Source organism: Perna viridis, chromosome 14 (assembly GCF_037379345.1).
Source record: "Perna viridis isolate PV_CMFRI_1.1 ecotype Kerala chromosome 14, ASM3737934v1, whole genome shotgun sequence".
Lineage (NCBI taxonomy): Eukaryota > Metazoa > Mollusca > Bivalvia > Mytilida > Mytilidae > Perna > Perna viridis.
Genome location: NC_142458.1, coordinates 12,276,626 through 12,297,456, shown reverse-complemented (window position 1 = coordinate 12,297,456; position 20,831 = coordinate 12,276,626). Strand labels below are relative to the sequence as shown.

At 32.7% G+C, this 20,831-nt stretch overlaps 1 protein-coding gene across 3 annotated transcripts in view; it reads right to left on the bottom strand.

Annotated features, from left to right (window-relative positions):
* Nucleotides 1-20,831, bottom strand: part of LOC148598227 (uncharacterized) — a 70,912-nt gene that overhangs the window by 39,010 nt on the left and 11,071 nt on the right. Inside the window, exons 4-15 of one of the 3 annotated variants that reach the window (XM_088561364.1) lie at nt 19,510-19,617; nt 18,130-18,237; nt 17,504-17,614; nt 16,337-16,444; nt 15,757-15,864; nt 12,559-12,666; nt 10,061-10,168; nt 8,396-8,503; nt 7,436-7,543; nt 5,437-5,544; nt 4,812-4,919; nt 2,664-2,771 (exon numbers count right to left, since the gene is read on the bottom strand). In XM_088561364.1, coding sequence (XP_088417490.1) covers nt 2,664-2,771; nt 4,812-4,919; nt 5,437-5,544; nt 7,436-7,543; nt 8,396-8,503; nt 10,061-10,168; nt 12,559-12,666; nt 15,757-15,864; nt 16,337-16,444; nt 17,504-17,614; nt 18,130-18,237; nt 19,510-19,617 — 1,299 coding nt within the window. The remainder of the gene's footprint in view (nt 1-2,663; nt 2,772-4,811; nt 4,920-5,436; nt 5,545-7,435; nt 7,544-8,395; nt 8,504-10,060; nt 10,169-12,558; nt 12,667-15,756; nt 15,865-16,336; nt 16,445-17,503; nt 17,615-18,129; nt 18,238-19,509; nt 19,618-20,831) is intronic. The other 2 variants (XM_088561365.1, XM_088561366.1) reach the window with 2 other exon arrangements.

The window sequence follows — 20,831 nt, the reverse complement described above, 5'->3', positions numbered from 1 at the left end:
TTATCCATTCATATAAGAAAAGACTTTAGTGGAATTTGAGCATTTGTTCCACTGTATTTTACATGGTATTGATATTTGATATTGGTGATTAACGTAAAACAATCATTTCCTGAGATAAAGGATGTGCAAAGACGTCTAATGTAAACACAATCGATGATAACATCAAAACATTATTCAAATATGGCTTAATTGAACATGTTTTTATTCACACAGAAATGCAATTTAGGAAAAAAACAAAAGAACTAGTTGCATCATAGCACGATTGGTATGTAAATAAGAGCGTTTCTAAATTATCCAATTGTAAATATTTGCTACTATCATGCTTTTGCAAAAGACTGAAAAAAATATAATAAACAGGAATACCATAACGATCACGAAAACATTAAGACAAAAGTACTGTATCATTCACGAAAATGTGTGTTTTTCTCTTTTAAATACTTCTTAATAATTTAGAATATCCTGTTTGTAAGATGGCACAAACATATTACAGTTTTTTTTTTCTACTTTCTGCTTTAAATTCATTCTACGATAAATCAAACTTGCACGAACTACGGACCTTTACAATAAATATTCGACGATACATTGATGAATAATTTATTCGTTGAGATAAAATTAATTACATGTTTAAGACTCATATATATATTTTTTTATAAAAAATATTATGCAAGCTTCAAATTAATACATTATAGTAGCATTAATACCTATGATTGTTCAACACTGTATACTTCTATTCCCCATACTCAATTAAAATCCCGACTTAAAAACATTATACATCGTTGTTTTTCCAAAAAAGACGGTACACCTAGATACAAATATATAGTTCTTGGTAGAGATTCCTCATACTTTGTAAGAAATAATTCCAAATCATCTTCCAAATATACAGAGGAAGATGTTTACAAAATGCTGGAATTTTTAATCGATAACATATTTGTCCAGTGTGGTGGACGTGTTTTTTCAACAAACGGTCGGCATTCCAATGGGAACAAATTGTGCTCCTTTACTTGCTGACCTATTTCTTTACTCTTATGAGGCTGACTTTATACCTGATTTGATCAGAAAGAAAGAATATCGTTTGGCTAGATCCATTAATCTCAGTTTACGCTATATAGATGACGTATTATCTTTAAACAATCCTAATTTCGGGGATTTGATACATCGCATCTACCCAAAAGAACTTGAGATAAAGGATACTACAGATACTGTGAAGTCAGCCTCATATCTTGACCTACACTTAGAAATCGATGGTAAAGGAAAACTAGTGACCAAACTACGACAAACGTGATGACTTTTCATTCAGAATTGTCAACTTTCCTTTCATCTGTGGCAACATCTCTTCGGCTCCTGCGTATGGAGTGTTCATATCACAACTCATACGCTATGCCAGAGCTTGCCGAAACTACGCAAACTTTTTGTACCGCGCTAGAAGTCTAACAAATAGGCTTCTGGAACAGGGTTATGTTACAAGATTGAAGTCATCACTACAGAAGTTTTATGGTCGTCATCATGAACTCATGGATCGTTATGATACATCCATCAGCACCATGAAAACTGATTTATTCAACGGGTCATAGTTTGCCTTTCTTCGTTTGTCTACCCCGGATTGACTTTTTATGAGAAACTCGGCGGGTGTTTCTAGAAAAACAGAGGACGCTTACCCTACTGGTGCACCTGGTCCATGCTCCCAGTTTTTAGTGGAGTCCGAGTTGCTCATTTACTTTTGTTACTTTGTATGTATGATTTTAGTTAATTAATGTTCTTTGTTGTGTATGTCTGTTTTCCATGTCTGGTCTTTGTCCCTGGATTACATTCTTTTGATTACCCTATAACCTTGGTTCCCTTGATTACTCTGTATGACACTATCCCCCGTTGAACATTACACTGATTTAATTCATTGCTTTTTGTTAATCAATATAAAAATCGTCACTTACCACCACTCCTTATCTACATTTTCGTCTCAATTCACAAAAGCAAAAAGCTAGGTCCATTAACAATACTAAGTAGGTTGGCAAAAATATGGACTTTAAACAACATCTGCATACTTCTTAGTCGAACATGTGCATAATACTCATATAAAATAAATTCTAATGAAAGCCTAAAATTTTCATTAAGTACTTAATACACCTTCACAATCATGACCAATAAATCCGATATCACATGAGCAGTTATAGGTAGACACCACTACAGCACAAGTACCATAATTCAAACAAGGTTCACTTGTACACGGGGTGACTAGAAAGTACAATATGTTAAATTCGAATAAAAAGTACTCACATGTAAACATTCGAAATCATTCGCTAAAAGTTTGAATAGTTATCATATTATTTGATTTACGCAGTTGAGAAATGACAAAAAGAGGTGGGATTCAAAACTACATATGAATATATGCTAAGGATTTGGGCAAAATTGAGTTTTTGTTTTGTTTTGTTTTGTTTTGTTTTGTTTTTTTTGTTTGAATATTTTCGAAAATCAAGTTTTCAGGAAAAAAAAGAATAAAATACATTAAATTCATTTTTAGATATTATATCATTGACATATTTTTGTACATATTACTGTGTAATCATATTTATTAGGTTTTCGTAGTACACTGCATTTAAGCTTTTAAACGCCCATTATTGCAATTTTCACAACCTTAAAAACAAAAAAAAAACAAGTGCCACAATTACCTTCGCAATCATTTCCGGAAAAACCATCTGCGCATGAACAGTCATAACTAGAACCATTCACTATGCAGATGCCACCATTCATACAGGAATGACTTGAACAAGGTGTTACTAAAATTTATAGACAAAGCAGCAAATCAGAAAGGTATAATGGTCATTGTGCTTACGTTTAGAAAAGAGATTTATAGCTTCAGAGTTTGTTTGCAATTAACGTTCGAGTAGCCAAACGTACATAAACATTCTTCGTAATGTTTTATTAGATTTCACGTATAATTGCAGTTTTAAGATATACAGGAACATAATTGAGTGAAATTATATTGTCAGATCGGACGGTTTTTGCCATGCATATTTCTGATTTTTTTGTCCATTTTGCAAGATTCTTAAAAAAAAAACGTTCACTCAATACATTTCATTGCATGTGATGTAAATTAGTTCATGGTAAAAAATGTAAATTTGCAAACTTGTAAAAGTAAAACACGTCGACACAAATTCTTTCTTCACTGTAGTATTTGTTTTGTTTAATTAACCCGGGTTCAAACACCTGTCAACAATGATAAGAAAGGGTTTTTTTAAAAACATATTTCTAGTTTTGAAAGCTTTCGGTGTTTTCAGGGTTAAGTTTGGACAGGTTTCAATATGCATTCAGATGAGATTCTTTCTCACAAAATGTGTATTCAACCACAATATTTTATGTATATTTTATACCGGAATAAATACAATGAAAAAGTACCTCACAGGTCGAAGATTTTGTATTTAAATAAAAAACATTTGAAAATTATTTCATTGAACAGATTAAGTACAAGTCCTTGTAAGAGATAGGCAAAATGGTGAAATCTGAAAGTGCAAATCAAAGCCCCTCTGGTTTGACTATACTCTCTCTCTCTCTCTCTCTCTCTCTCTCTCTCTCGATATTCTCAATCATTTGGAATTGTCCCTATCTCTGCATCACTGGATATGCTTATTTGAATTTTAGAAAGTTATGGTTAGCAACAGAGATATCTGCGCTTGAAATGTTCAATTCCAGTGCATGTAAATGAAATTGTATTTTGTTTGACCGAAATAATGAATTAATTCCTTGATTCTGAAGTACAACTAATGAATATCTACAGTCCAAGCAAAATTTCTTGCTAGTCATGTTTTACCCACTGCCTAATCTATACAGACTAAAATATAATGTACAAAATTTCACTAGTAAGGGATCCCTGTTTTAATAGGCCTATTTCACAACCAAAATATTTGATAAAATAATATATGCGTCATAAAAAAACAGACGATTACATCTTCCGATGCATATTAAATCCTATAGTATCTACTTAGTTGCTTACAAAAGCAGCAACGTGCAAATCTTACATCCATACTTACATGTTTAATATTTCATTTGCAGAGGATAAAAGCAGGAATGGTGAAAAGTGTAATACCACACTTACAGTACTTCCTTTATCAGATGATAAAAGACAGAATGTTGAAAATTTTAGCTCCACACTTACAATGTTTCTTTAATCAGATGAATGGTGCAAATGTAGCTCCACACTTTCATTAATCAGAGGATAAAAACAAGAGAAGTGGAAGTTTTATCTCCACACTTTAAGAGTTCCATTTGCGAAAGGATAAAAAACAAGAGAAGTGCAAATGTTACCTCCACATCTAAAATGTTCAATTTACCAAAACATAGTAGCAAGAGAGGTACAAACGTTGACTCCACAAGCGGCAATTTTACATCCATATTTACAATGTTTCATTTGCAGAGGATAAAAGCAAAAATGGTGCAAATTGTATTTCCACACTTACAATGTTTTATGTATCAAACGATAAAGGCAAGAAAGGGGAAAATTTCACTCCTCACTTACACTGTTTATTCACCAGAGGGCCAACACAAGAATGGCGCAAATTATAGCTCCACACTAACAATGTTTATGCATCAGATGCCAACAAAAGAATGGTGCAAATTTTAGTTCCACACTTGCAATGTTGCATTTATCAGAGGACCAAAGCAATAATAGTACAAACAAGATAAGTGAATATTTTATCTCCACACATTACGTGTTTCATTTGCAAAAGGATAAAAATAAGAGAAGTGCAAAGGTTACCTCCACATTTAAAATGTTCCATGTACCAGAAAATAGTAGCTAGCAAGAGAGGTGCAAATATTACCTTCGCAGGTACTTCCAGAAAAGCCATTAGGGCATGTACAATTATAGTCGTAATCAAAAAAGGAGCAGGTACCGTCATTTTGACAAGGCGTACTCGTACACGGTGTTTCTAGAATAATTAGAACACTGTATGTGTATTTGATTCTTGGAATGTCTTAAAATATTATTACACAAATTTACGTCTTGCATAAGGTATTTTTCCTCTTTTTTCTCAATCATTCATCTGTTTGATTAAAATTCAAGGGTGATTTTTCTGTTTATTAACTTAACTTTTGTTTTTTATTTTTATTTTGTTCATCTCTGATGCTTGCCTTTTCTTACTATATAAATAAATTGGCAATTTTTGTCATGATACGAATAAAAAAAGGGAATATCATTTGAAAAACAGTTCCAAAATTAATCATAAGCAGAGTGAATATGGCGAATATGACAAAGAGAAGACAATCCCTGTCAGCTCGAGACTAATTGTATGGAAGTGGAAAAAGAACACTTTAAAAAGCCACAAAGGTCGAACGGAAAATTGTCTTAAAACGGTGTGTGTGGTTTGACGAATCAAAAGGTACGTTATTAAAGAGAAAAATAAAACAGTAAATTTATTTTAAAATTTTAAAAACAATCATGAATACCTCCACAGCTTATTCCAAAATAACCGGAAGTACATGTACAGTTAAACGTGGAACCGGATACGGAACAAGTGCCGTTATTCATACACGGATCGCTGGTACATGGTGTAACTTAAAAACAAATTAAAAGATGTAAAACAAACAAACACATATTATGTAAGTATCCTTTTTTTCTATGAAAAAAAAACTTAAATGCAATTGATCGAAATCTGATTATAATCATAAATACAAAGAACCATACATAAAATATTAAAGTGTGTGAAAAAAACAAATGGAAACTGATAAAAGAGTGAAACGACGGGTATCGTATTAGCATCAAGCGATGACTGATTATGTAATGGATTCCTAAACAAATAAATACTATGTTTCAGAGGACATTGTAGTATATGCTTTGAAGGCCAATAAAAGAATATTGCAGGGTACTATGCGAGGACTTCGCAGCGGAGGATTCTTAGAGAACACTTACAAAAAGTCAGCTTTTATAATGCATAATATTTAATATTTTTCAAGAAAGAAAACTTATAAAACTTTATTTTTTTCGAAAATGAACGAAAAAAAAGATAATCTAGTGATGTACTGCATATTTTAATACAGCCACAAATGCTCATATCAGTGACTGCTGGTTCATCTGCAACGTCTTTCGTCATTAATGTAATGTTTCAAGAAGGAATGAATTATGCTGACCAACCCATTTAAGATAAAATAAAAAAGGTTAGTCGAGTATTAAATCAATAGTCTGGTGCTTTTGCAAAAATATAAAGAACATGCCCTAGCACCACGGAAGTTTGAGAATATTCTTAACTTCTTAAGTAACGCCAATCAACGTCTTTGAAATTGATGACGTCACAAACAGTTTGGAATATTTCATATCAAAGTGATGTTTCAAGGTTTGCGACGCTGGGGACCGAAACAATACATGAAGTCATTATTGTAAAATTTATCAACAATTGTCGAAGTTAAACTATTTTATAACTACAATTAAGACATAACGTGCTTATTTCAATAAAATGATACAAGGTCTTTTAATTTTTCAGACATACAACAAGAAACACAAGCTTCGAAATCTCTTTCAAAATAACCGTTGTTTTATCAAGTCTATCAAGCTTTCATTTAAATAATAATGAATTTAGTCCAAGTTACCTCGATGCTTACATGACATTGATTTAAAACGCTGACTACAAACGTTCCATTGATTTGTGAAAGCTGAATCTCTTACCCTAGGCCTATCCCCTTAATTGCATATGTATTAATTTACATAAAGGGACGATATGAATAATGAGTGTGTGTGGCAGAGGCAAAATGTTTTGAAAATCTGCATACTTCGACCCAGATGATTGATTCTGATTTATTTATTGTGACGCCATTAATTAATAATTCCATGAGGTAACATTGATGTGAACATCGTATTGGATAAAATAGGATAGTAGTGTCACTTACATTTGTAAGTACCAGTCCATATAAAATTCAGACAATGCCCATGGTTAGGTGATTCGTGGTGTACAAAAACCCATGGATCAAACGATACTTTTTGGTCTACAAATGCTGTATTTTTATGTGAAAATAGTCCTTTCTATATTTAAATCTATATTTTTGAGAAAACGACACTTTAATCTCCCACTAAAATAAACCAAATCGACCAAATAAAGATAGATAACGCTTGCAAAATGCTATTTTTATGTACAATCTATATAAATTTGATCTAAAAAATGCAACCCCTAAATGAAAACCTCAGGTTATGTGATCTAAAACAGTTTCTGAATAAGAAATAAAACTGAATTTGGCGGGTTTTAACATGCATGGATCACCTCTTGTCTGATTTTAATAAAGACTGCTACTTAAAGTTTTGTCATAATATCAAGTAGCTGTAATAAGTAGTGGCAGAAATTACTATAATGAAAACGTGCGGGATGCAAACGGGCGGCGGGCGTCAATATATGCTCAGCAAAGCGTTTGGCGGGTATTTATATAAGCTCAAATGAAAGTATGTATATGAATATGATACCTTTACATGTTGTCCCTGAGTATCCCGGGGGACACGAACAACTAAAGGAAGCACCCACAATAGAACACACACCACCATTTATGCACGGATTATTTGAGCATGGCGTCTCTGAAATAAAATGTCGATATTGTGAGAAAAAAACGTGAAAGTGTCATACGAAACAACAATTTACAGCAATAAATAAAGTACTGCTTGCTATTGGTAATAGAACAAGTATACAAGTATGTTAAAAGGCAATTTATAAGTACCAATACATTTTACTTGACTAATTAAGATGATAATATTAAATTCACGATTACCGACTTATCAGGAAATCCGCAAAATGCAAACCATTTGACAAAAATATTTTCCGATTGAAAGTTTTTGGTCTCAATCAACAAAACTTACTAATAAAATAAAGCTCCCTTACACTTATTACATGTGTCGAATTATATTTATTTTTTTATTTATTTATTTTTATTTTTTTAGAAGCAATGCATCTACAAAAGCAAAATATAATTGTAAGTAAAATATGTCATTTTGATATATGTCTTCTGTACTGTTGGATCTACTGATTTAACCAAATTTTTGACGACAGCAATTTTATGCTGTCTGTTTATAATGCAATATACTAGAAATAATTAACCTTAATTGAAGCGGCAGCTCTAGTGAGCTATAAAACATTGTTCCATCTGACCAAAAATGTCTGTACCATGTCAGGACAATTGCAGTTGTTTCTAATTTTTCTATTTTTTTTCTTTTAATACTGCCATTTGATATATAGACTTTCGTTCTGTTGACCATTGATTTAGGGTTGTGTCTGTCCGTTCATCGTTCTGTTTACAATTTATTTAGGGTTGCGCCTGTCAGTTCAGTTAATTGTATTATTACCCTTTACCGTTAAAGATGTGTCCTTAATGTTGTTCACATATATTTTAGGTTATCTAGAAAAAAAAATCAGTTCTTTCTACAAAGACTTACCTTCACAGTTGGTCCCACTAAATCCGTCAGGACATGCGCACGTATATGTAGATCCGTTAATGGTACAGGTTCCAGAATTCAAACATGGCGGTCCATTACATGGCGTCACTTAAACATTTAAAATTATAACGTTAGTTTTATTTTTTGTTTTTGTTTTTTTTTTTTGTTTCTTGTTTTTGTTCCCTTGGGTTTTTGTTGTTGGGTATAAATGAAGACGAGAACCATGACAACAGATGTCGTTCTCCTGCACAGAGCTTACACCTAGTCCCCACTACACTACGTATTAAAGCTCGCCTCTTTATGTAAATTAATACAATACATTGCAAAATAGCCTCGATGGATAGGTAATGAGTACTGCATTATCTTGAAAATGTTTCACATCCTGTATATGAGCCTATGAATTAGAGGAGAGATACGAATTAAATCGGGAGGCGGTCATCAGTCTGGGGAGATTGTAATGATGCACGACAGTGGGCGCAATATCATAGAATAAAACATGCCATGTCAATACTATTTTTCTGAAAAATGTGCTTGTTGGTGTGTGTGTGTGTGTGTGTGTGTGTGTGTGTGTGTGTGTGTGTGTGTGTGTGTGTGTGTGTGTGTGTGTGTGTGGTTTTTTTTTGTTTTTTGTTTTTTTGTTTTGTTTTGTTTTGTTTTGTTTTTTTTTGTTTATATTATTTATTTATGTATTCATTTCATTGTATTAACTTAGCTTGAGTTTGAATGAGCAACCAAGAGAACCAAGATTCTAGCGGAAATCAAGGGACGAAGACCAGGCATGGAAAACAGACACACAACAATGAACATAAAATAAACAAAATAATATAAAGTAACAAAACTAAATAAGCAATTTGGAGTCCACTAAAAACTGGGAGCATGGACCAGGTGCACCGGTAGGGTAAGCGTCCTCTGCTTTCTAGAAATACTCGTCGAGTTGCTAAAAAAAGGTCAAGTCCAGGGTAGACGAAAGGGGCAAGGAAAACTATGATACAAATCAATAACGATCACTGACTCTTTGCAAGTACTTTTATCTACCCAAATGTCTATAACTTAATACGTCATTGTAGAATAAGGAGATGGGAAATAACCAGAACTTTCACAGTCAAGCGAATGTCATTTTGAGAGAGTGAATTATGGTAGAAAATGTTGTGTACATTTGAAACGATTATACACGATGTTGGTGCTCGAATCCCTCTTAACGCTATGTATTACGAAATGCAGAAGACGAGGCACGTGAATAGTACTCTCAGTATTGATTCAAGGTTGAGTCGATTTTGCGGTATTATTTCTTACCTTCTATCTGTATTCTGTTGGTAAATGTGGATTATTTTAGTGAGTTTTTATGTTTAGTCTTCATTTTCAGATTTTAAATATTCTTTTGTCGTTTTACACATTAAAATTGTAACATATGTTTTCAGACATATATGACATATATTTGTATATGTTTTTAAACATATGAACACATATGTTTAGGATTTTTGTGAAAAAGATGAATTTTAAATATTGTGCATTCAATAGCACATTTCATATGAAAAACATTACAATGAATCTATTGAATTTTTCATGAACTTGTTAGTAGTATAAGTGTGTTTTAATGTTTGTCCTTCACATATGAAAAACATATGTTGCAATGTTTCCTCTAAATTATGGTACCCTTAATCTCACCTTCACAATTTGTTCCGTTATAACCCGGAGAACAGGCACAATGGTAAGTTGATCCCGTTATAGAACATGTTCCAGAATACATACATGGATTTCCGGTACATGGTGTCACTGAAACAAAAAATATGCAAAAACAAAGGTCGTTTCAGATGTTTGTTTCTGAATATAGGGAACAAAACTTAATATCATTATTTATTCCAAAATAATAGAATCATCAAAACTGTATGCATCAACCGTACTTCATATTCTTTAGGCAGCATACTTCATTAAAATACACCCCTAACGTATATTGCACGTTTAATAAACTCATTTCTTTAAAAGCAAATAAAAAAATATTTTTCATTCATTATTCCAATTATTCCCTTTTATACTTAGTTTATATCTTAGTTTTGCTAAATTAGAGGAGTAAGATTACTTTAGACAGTGAAAAATTACTAAACTGCGCAATACTGATAATTTATGGCAATCAACCTAAGGTTTAACAACATTTGTTCGAGTGAATACACTATTGGTTTGACTCAAATGTTCATTAATGGAAAGTTCACACTCCTGAGTAAAAAATCCCATTCATCCTCCTCAGATCCTCAATGGTTCCGGTAAATTCATTCACACAACGAACAATTTATCTAGAACCGATGAATATACGTTAAGTGCAGTTTGCTCGATCTATCAATAATCATCACTGTTTCTTTTAAAAAAGGGTCCACTCTAACCCGGATGTTGGTATATGATGTAAAACTAATTTAAACAATAATCAGAAACACTAACAACTGAAACATTTCCCGAAATCCCCCTTCAGCAAAATTCAGATTACTTCTTTCTTGTTGTTTAAGTATTTAACATAGAGGTCACACATTTCTTTTATGTAATGGTAACGTTGTATTTTTGTTATTTATTTTACATGTGCCGTTTGGATCTTGTGACTCCGAAACTTTAATTTGATTACATGTGGAGATGATATTTATATATACAGTGATACCTGTCTAAACCTATCTACTTTTGGAGTGAAATATTTGTTCTGTAAAGGAAGATGTTTGATGAACACAGGTTCAAAACGCATGAAAACTGACTTAAAGGGATTTTAGAATATGTTTGGCTTACACAGGTTAAACATATAGGGACTTTAAAACAGGTTGGTTTACACAGGTTAAAAATAAAGGGACTCTAAAATATGTTGGTTAACAAATGTTAAAAATAAAGGGACTTTAAAATATGTTTGGTTTATACAGGTTAAAAATATAGGAACTTTAGAATATGTTTCGTTTACACAGGTTAAAAAATTTAGGCCTTTAGAATATGTTCGGTTTACACAGGTTAAAAATAAAGGGACTTTAGAATATCTTTGGTTTACATAGGTTACTGGTTTATCCAGGGTTCAGTTTAGACAGGTTTCGCCGTATACATCGCCATACGTGTATGTTATATAATGCATTCGATATTTTCAATAATTAAAAAGGTGTGTTTCCAATAATCTATAAATGTATAATTTTCTAATTGTTACAATTATTTCGATATTAACGATTCTTTATGTAAAAATTAAGTTCTCTTACATATTAACTGTTTTAACATTTAGAGATCGCTATAACAAAACCCGATAAAAAACATATTTTATATCTAATTGTGAAATTTTACATACACTTAACATTTACCTTAGAGCAAACACATACTCGGAACTTTATCTTATTGAATGTGTTACATTGTTGATCTTGGGTCGTTATGGTGTATCCATCAGCACCATGAAAACTGATTTATTCAACGGATCATAGTTTTCCTTCCCTCGTTTGTCTACCCCGGACTTGACTTTTTATGAGCAACTCGGCGGGTGTTTCTAGATAAGCAGAGGACGCTTACCCTATCGGTGCACCTGGTTCATGCTCCCAGTTTTTAGTGGAGTCCGAGTTGCTCATTTACTTTTGTTACTTTGTATGTATGATTTTAGTTACTTTATGTTCTTTGTGGTGTATGTCTGTTTTCATGTCTAGTCTTTGTCCCTGGATTGCATTCTTTTGATTACCGCTATAACCTTGGTTCCCTTGATCACTCTTTGACGTAGATTAGGCGATTACGTGGGCCCAATAAAGAGTTCCTGTTCAAGCATGGTTAACACACATTGACTACATTGAATTAAACACAAAAAGAAAATTTTGCCCGGAAAATTAGAAATGCTATACCTTTCTATAATTTGAGTAATTTTATATAATTCAATACTCAACAAATATCCTTTTTAATGACTAGGAGTATTGTCACAACTTTCAAATTACAATAAGTGTAGGATGAAATGTTGTATATCCACTTGTCGACTGGTTTTAAATAATGGATTAATGTTTCATGATTTATGTTCGTGTACAGGTCCAAAATAACAACTTATTGTTAACAAATAATAAATTTTAACGATGACAGTCGCAGGATTAAAGTTTCTTTTCTATATTCAAATTGCTTAGAACTGAAATCGTCCATTTTTGTTTGAACATATGAACAACATTAAATGTATATGAAATTACCTGTACAAAATTGACCTGAATATCCTGCTAAACACGAACAAACAACAGTGTGACCGGAAATGGAACAACTTCCGTTGTACATACACGGTTCCTGAATACAAGGTGTGACTGAAAAAAAAAGATTTTATTTTCGTTCATTATTTGTGTAGCCTATGTCTTGTTATAGGATGATTGAAGTTTAGTTTAATATGCAACGCATACTAATCTCATTGTAATCTAAAACTATGCATACTACATAACCAAACATTTTTATTCGGCAATCTAAAGTTGAGTTATCAAGCGGATTCCATGAAATCGCAAAATTTGAAATGGTAAAACATGATATAAATTCATCTTCACCTAAGTAGCTTGAGATTAATAACAGAAATACTGCCTAAGACCGCCAACATCAGTCAGCGAAACCAAAACAAAAGTTATAATTTTAAAACCAAACTTCAAAAAACGTAAGTCCTCATAACTATTAGTAACACGTTATCACAAAATTAAAATACGGGAAAGATAAACATGGCAATGTGCATATGCTACAACAAGGCAGATGTTTTTTTTTTTAAATCATTAGAAAGAGAAATCAAAGGAACTAAGATTTTAACGGAAATCAAATGAATGTAATCAAGCGACAAAGACCAGACATTGAAAACAGACAAACATAATAAAGAACACAAAATAACCAATGTAATATATAAAAATTAACAAAAGTGAATGAGCAACTCCGACTCCACAAAAAACTGGAAACATGTACCAGATGTACAGATAGGGTAAGCTTCCTCCGCTTTTTCAGAAACACCCGCCGTGTTGCTAATAAAAAGTCAAATTCGGGGAAGACGTAAGAGAAAAAACACTATGTCACGTTGAACAAATCAGATGTTTATACAAGTTTAGGATGACAACCATAAAACTTCTGTAGTGATGACTTTAATCGTGTGTTAACATAATCCTTTTCCAAAAGCCCAACTTTATGAAGTCTAGCGCGATACAAAAAGTCTACGTAGTTACGGGAAGCCCTGGCATAACGTATGAGTTGTGATATGAAAACTCCATACACAGGTGCAGAAGGGATGTTGCCACATATCAAAGGAAAAGTTGACGGAATGAAAGTCATCGAGCTGGTCGTATAGTTTGGTCAATAGTTTTTCTTTACTATTGATCTCTAAGTATAGACCAAGATATTCTGCTGACTGCACAGTTTCTGTAGTAGCCATCATCTTAAGTTCTTTGGGGGTAGCAAATCCCAGAAACTAGGATTGTTTCATGTAAGGATGATATGTCATCTATATAGCGGAAACTAAGATTAAAGGATCTATCTAAACGATGTTCCTTCTTTTGGATTAGACTAGCAGTCAAACCAGCCGCATAAGAGTGAAGGAATATGTCAGCAAGTAGAGGAGCATAATTTCTTCCTATTGAAATGCCGACCGTTTGTTGAAAAAAACGTCCAACACCTAGACAAATTTGTTGTCGATAAAAAAAAACTCCAGCATTTTGAAAACATTTTCTTCGGTATATTTAGAAGATTTTGGAATCATTTGTTTTACAAAATGTGTTGAATCTCTACAAAGAACTACATATTTGTATCTAGGTGTACATCTTTTTGGAGTAACAACGGTGTATAATGTTTTTGAGTCGGGATTTTAACTGAGTATGGGGAATAGAAGTATAAAGAGGTTTTAATGCTATTGTTTTCTGATAACAATCATGATTCGAGGGTTAGCCACTACAGGAGTAACAAGTGTAGTAGTGGAGGCCCTCTTTGACAGTGTGAGTATAGAAGTTAGAAGTTTGAAAGAGGTTTGGTGGATTATTTTGCAGAACCCGCTATGTAGCATTGTTTGTATGAATTCTTGTGAAGTTTAAGAATCCAGTAAATAGACGTTAGATCATAATCATCGTCTGGTAGAGAGACAACACCACTTCCTTGGACAGTTTAGTGGCAGGATATGTCTTATTATTGCTATTACATGTGCGTCTACTTCTATTAAAACATTGGATGTAATACGTTTTGAAGACAAAGACAATGTTGTTTTTGAGCTTTGTCTGCCGGTACGACAACATATATGTAAAGTAGTCAATGTTTTGATACATCGGGGTGTTTGAAATCTGATGCAGCATTGAGACTCGATGACCTACTTTCAAATTTCATACGTATCAAAATTAAACAACACATAATCTTTACAAACTCCGACAGAAAATCAATGTCGTCTTGTTTTCGTTTTATCCATTTTTTTGCAAAGTCCTTCAAGGCAACCATAAGAACTTAAAATATTTATAAGACGAATTTATGGAGCGTGGTTTACGGTTCTTGTGATCTTTCGTAGTGATTTGTTACGGAGAGTAAGTCGGAAAGACCTTAAAGCCTTGTGTGTGTGTTTTTTTTTTTTTTTTTTTTTTTTTTTTTTAAACCATGCAAGATATCACGTTGTGTCACTAACTATTCCGGATGCATTAATTTTATATCCAGTATAGTTTCCTTCATTATTAAATACCAACGTTTTATTTCATTTTTTTTCCACTGATGATAATTTTTGTTTAGTCATTTGGGTAGTATTATCATGTAAGAATCATGAAATATCTGTAATATGTGATACATCCCACAACGGTTACATATTTTTATGTTTGTTCAATAAGTTATTTTATTTGCACTTATGATAAAATGTATAGTTATTCATTCAAGTCTGTCTGTTCGTAAGAGGTAATTCACATCGACAATCCAACAGTTTCTTTTGTATTCCAGTGTCATTTACAGATATGTCTCACTTAATTTTGAATTCAACAGTACATTCCTTTTAACTTTGATTTCCCCCAAAAAAACAAGGATTATATGCAAAACTACATGTTACTTTCTGTTTATTATAACATTTTAAACAAAATACAAAACATAAATATATGTAGACTTTCCAACCATGAATCACATCTTACATAATTCTTATCTGGAGCTTTACTTATGTTTTTTTGCCGATATATTATGCAATGTAGAATATGATTATATCATAAAGTATTGTTCGTCAGATATTTATCTTTATTTCATCTTGATTCTCGGATGAAAGTTCAACTCGTGAGCTGCAAAACAGGAGTCTGCAGTTTTATTTGTCATCAATCATATGTAAAAAGTGTTTGACACATACGCGAAACACTAATAAGATATGGAAGTTTCGTTATTCCAAATAACAACAAGCAAAAGCTCTTAGAATAAACCTACAGTACCTTCACATGTGTCTCCGCTGAAACCTGTGTGACATGCACAATTGAATGTTGATCCATTTATGTTACATGTGCCGTCATGAAGACATGGCGTACTGGTACAAGGCGTTACTAGAATAAAGATAAAAAAATCGAAGGAATGCTTAGCATGATACACTCTACAATAAACTATATAAGAAGTTAACGTCAATATCTCGCTCATAGAAAATGGTTTAGGTTTTACAACAAAATCATTAAGGGAGAAAATAAGGAGTTAATGTGTCATTATAAACTTTTGTTGACAATAAATAAAGGTATAAATTTGAATAGCAATACGAGAAGAAAAAGTATAATTGGTTGCCAGTCCTAGAAGAGTATGATATAGTTAAACATTAACAAGTTTTTAAGTGAAAGCAATTCATATTTTTGTAAGGTCGTTTGAACAATTCATTTCGGGAACAAATTGCATTGATCTATATTACAGCCTGATTATATGATAAAGAAATAGGAATGTGTCAAATGTCAGAAGGAATTGCAGCTTTCGTGCAATGACCAGTCCTGGCAGTAGCATATGGTTCGCCTTAAAAGACACGTTTCAAATTACCTTCGCATCTATTTCCGGAATATCCATTCGGACATGCGCACTTGAACGTGGCATCATCTATACTACAAGTACCACCATTATAACAAGGGTTATTTGTGCAAGGAGTAACTGAAAAAAAGGTTATGGTTGTTACTTCTTTCGTGTGTGTGTGTGTGTGTGTGTGTGTGTGTGTGTGTGTTTACTTACATATTTTCTTTTGCTTTAGTTCGATTTGTTAGAATATAACTGATATATTTCATATTAAATTCAACTATTTTTTAAATTAATTTCTGTTCCGGGAAAACGGACTTTGAAATTATAATTGACACAGTAGTAACTATTCGCGAATATGCTCAAACCACATATATTTGAAGAAATTATGATCCGCCATGCTGTTTACAATTACAGTACATAATTAATTGTTGGTTCTCTATTATCGTAGCGTATACCATCTGTAAGTAAAGATGTTCGACAACCATGGGTTCACTGTACGTTCGCCATTATTTTACGCTCATAAGCAGCAGTCTTTCAAATAAATTAGACTGGGGGTGACTCAAGCGTGTCAAAAACCCACCGAATTATTTGTATTTCTTATGTAAGTTGCTGACCATAACCAGTCTTGGGTTTCATTTGGGTGTTGCGCTTTTTATATAAATTGTACAAGAAAATAGCACGTTGCAAGAGTTATCGTTCATGATTTTGTTCGATTTGGTTGATTTTAAAGGGAGATAAATGTATGCTTTTCTCAATAGTACAGATCTGGATATTGAAAAGACAACTGTTACGTAAAAATATAGAATATGTAGATTAAAAAAAAACATTGTTTCATCTATATGGTTTTTCGTCACTGTGAATCAATTCAATATGGACAGTGTCTAAATTTTATGTGGACTGGTACATAAAAAATAAATGTGTGTTCATCTGTGCATTAATTTTTCATTTTGTCTAAATATTTATTACAATAAATACATGCTACTCTTGACTCTGATATACCGTTTAGCTGGTAATTTCCGCAGGGTGCTAATTTTGGCGTATTTTAGCCGTTGGTTAAAACACATAAATAAATTCCGCTAAATATTTTACTCTGACCTTAGGTACTAAATGCACAACTTAGCATCCACCAAAATAAGATTCGCTAAATTTTACACCCGCCATGAAAAAACCGCTATACGGTATGAGGATACGTACTTTCGCACTTCTGTCCAGAATAACCGGGTTCACAGGAGCAGACGACAGCAGCAGATGATGATATTGAACACGTACCATTATGCATACATGGTTTGTGAATACATGGCGTTACTGCATTAATGAAATTGTATGAAGATTAAGGAAGTAGACGTAGGGTATGGGACATAACTCTTGAGATCACTGATATACTTGTATTATATTCATTTTCACCAGAGCCTATCGAGCTTTCAATTGAAAAAGAATAAAATTAGTCCAAGTTACTTTAATGCTTGCATGGCATTGATGTAAAATAGTGAATACAAACGTTCCAATGATTTTTAAGAGTTGTTTCCCTTATCATAGGTCTACATCCTTTAATAATATTCGAAAGCTAAGTTTAAATTGAAATTCCTGTAAAGTTCATAAAGAGATCATATGGCCTTAAACGATGGGTACCGTAGTTGATGGCAACAATTATACATATAGCTAATCAGACTTAAAATAAGATACTGATCAGTGGTCTTTTTCTCAGAATTGTACAAACAATATTAACTAATTAAAAAAACAAAAGAGATCATCGTTTATATTTAAAGACCACATCGGATTATCCAACTAAAAATGTATTATGTACTCTGCCGTTTAGTTACCTTCACATGTCGATCCTTCAAATCCATTCAGACACGTGCAATCAAATGTTGAACCATTTATGCTGCACGTGCCAAGATGTAAGCAAGGCTTAACCGTGCAGGGTGTATCTAAATATATTAATAATTTTCGCTATATATATAGAGAGAGATAGCACCTTGATTGATTGATTTATGTTCTATCACAAATATTTCATTCATTTCAGGATGAGTTGGATTGACCAATCGAACAGACCTTACTTTGTATTATTCTGATACACTTAGCGGCGTGTTCTTTATTAGTGTGCTAATTCACAGACGACAGTCAACAGGTATGCATTCAACCCAACTTGTACACATTATTCTGACTTTGACCCAACCTGACGTCAGTGTATCCCCTCATTCCCAAAAGTACTGTGTGTTTGGCAAAAATGCAAGTTAAAAGTTCTCTGTCAGAGATCGGACCCATCACCTCCGCATCCGACAATAAATAGCAGTACAATAAAATTTTAATGTGTGTTTTTTAAACAAAGCAAACAAAGATGACTTCCGCAAAAACTTCTTTATCTTATTATATGATAGAGTAATCAAGGAACCAAGGTCATAGCAGTAATCAAACGAATGTAATCCAGGGACAAAGGCCAGATATGGAAAACCAATATGCACAACAAAGAACATAAAGTAACTAAAATCATACATACAAAGTAACAAAAGCAAATGAGCAACTCGGACTCCACTACTAACTGGGAGCATGTACCAGGTGCACCGGAAGGGTAAGCGTCCTCTGCTTTTCTATAAACACAAGTTGAGTTGCTCATAAAAAGTCAAGTCCGGGGTAGACAAACGAGGAAAGGACAACTATGACCCGTTGAATAAATCAATTTTCATGATGACATTAAATAGTTATTTACTGAATACACTGAAATATAGTATACACACCGCTCATATCTTATTACAATATCATCATAAATTATGTGGTGAAATATCCGAAAAAAACGTCTTGTGATCTACTCTTAAAGAATCAGAATGTGGCGTACAAGTAATATTATTACAAAAATAAACTGAAACTCATTTACATTTTTTTTCTTTCAACCTTGGAATTAGCCCCTTCCTGGAAGATAGAATTCGTCGCATATATAATATTATTCTTCTTTGCAAGAAATATTATTTTATCCTTATTTATACACGAGTTTGTACAATTAAATTTGCATGTAAAATAAGCCAATTGTGAAGAGTAATTTACGGCCATATTTCAGCAATACGTAATGCTTACATTCACAGCATGTACACGCGGGAATTTTCTTTTTGTTTGTTTGTTTGGTTTTGTTTTTGTTTTTGCTTTTTTTTTATTTTTTGTTTTTGTTTTATTTCGAGGCAATATTTTGATTTAGAAGCAGTACTTACGTTGGCATCTGTAACCGTAGAAGCCTGCAGGACATGTGCATGTCCATCCTGGTCCGTTTAGGTTGCATGTAGCGCCATTTCGACATGGATTGCTGGAGCAAGGTGTCACTAAAATAGTACAAAGTTTAAAAAAAAGACAATAAGGTCTATGATATCAGTCTGTTGATTTCATTTTATATATGTTAATTCTTGTTTTGGAACTTGTTTCTGTAGTTTGTAGAGGTTTCTTATCTTAAATTCTTGTATGGTAAAATGCAAAGATATTAATCAAATAAACACACTGTAAATAATCTAGTTAACATTGATAAATATATGTGTATTTTTTATTACTACATTCAGGTATTTCTTTGAGTAATTATAAACTGAACACAATATTGTGTCTATTACTTTTCCGTTGATTGGGTATTTACAATATTATTATAAGAAATATAATATCATTCTTTAAAATTTTACTTCCGTTTAGGTTAAGATGTATGACAAATATAAAATAATGAAAATGAAATTAAGAGAAGATTTCCTTGTGCAAATTTTCCATAATAATAGATAAAAAAGTTTAATCCGGGGACAGAGACCAGGCAGGAAAAACAGAAACACACACTAATGAACATACAATAACCAAAATATTACGTACAAACAAAAGGAAATGAGCAACTCGGACTCCATAAAAAAAACCGTGAGCATGGAACAGGTGCACCGGAAGGGTAGGCGTCCTCTGTTTTTCTAGAAACACCCGCCGAGTTGCTTATAAGCAGTTAAGTCCGAGTTAGACGAAAGGAAACTATGACACGTTGAACATATCGCTTCCAGATAGATACACCATAAAGCATATATTAATAATACTGTAAATACATAATGTTGATGTGCTAAAAATAACTATTTTTTATTCTAGTAAACAACTGAAACTTCCTTTGAGTATTAAATCATGTAAATTGTAAAGTAAGAACGTAAAGCATAATATAAAGCGCTCTATTCAGCTATTCCATTTCAAAATAGGTTACTATTTAATTCTTATTTAATTCATCAGCAAAGTCAGGTTTGAACCACTTGGTTTTTTGGTCACATCATCACATTGCTGTAAAGTTAGACGTCACAATTGTACTTTAACATCACACGCATTTTACCCTTAGATCAGATAATTTGTGGGAAAACTGTTTTTGGAAATAGAGCGGTAACCGTTTAAAGGACTGAAATAATTAAACTTCCATCTACATTACATTTCGAAAATGGATGACAAAGAGCTATCATCACAAAATAATCTCCATTAATTGATCTGCAGAGTAAACAAAATCATTTTAGTATGACACTTAGTCAAGTGGATAATG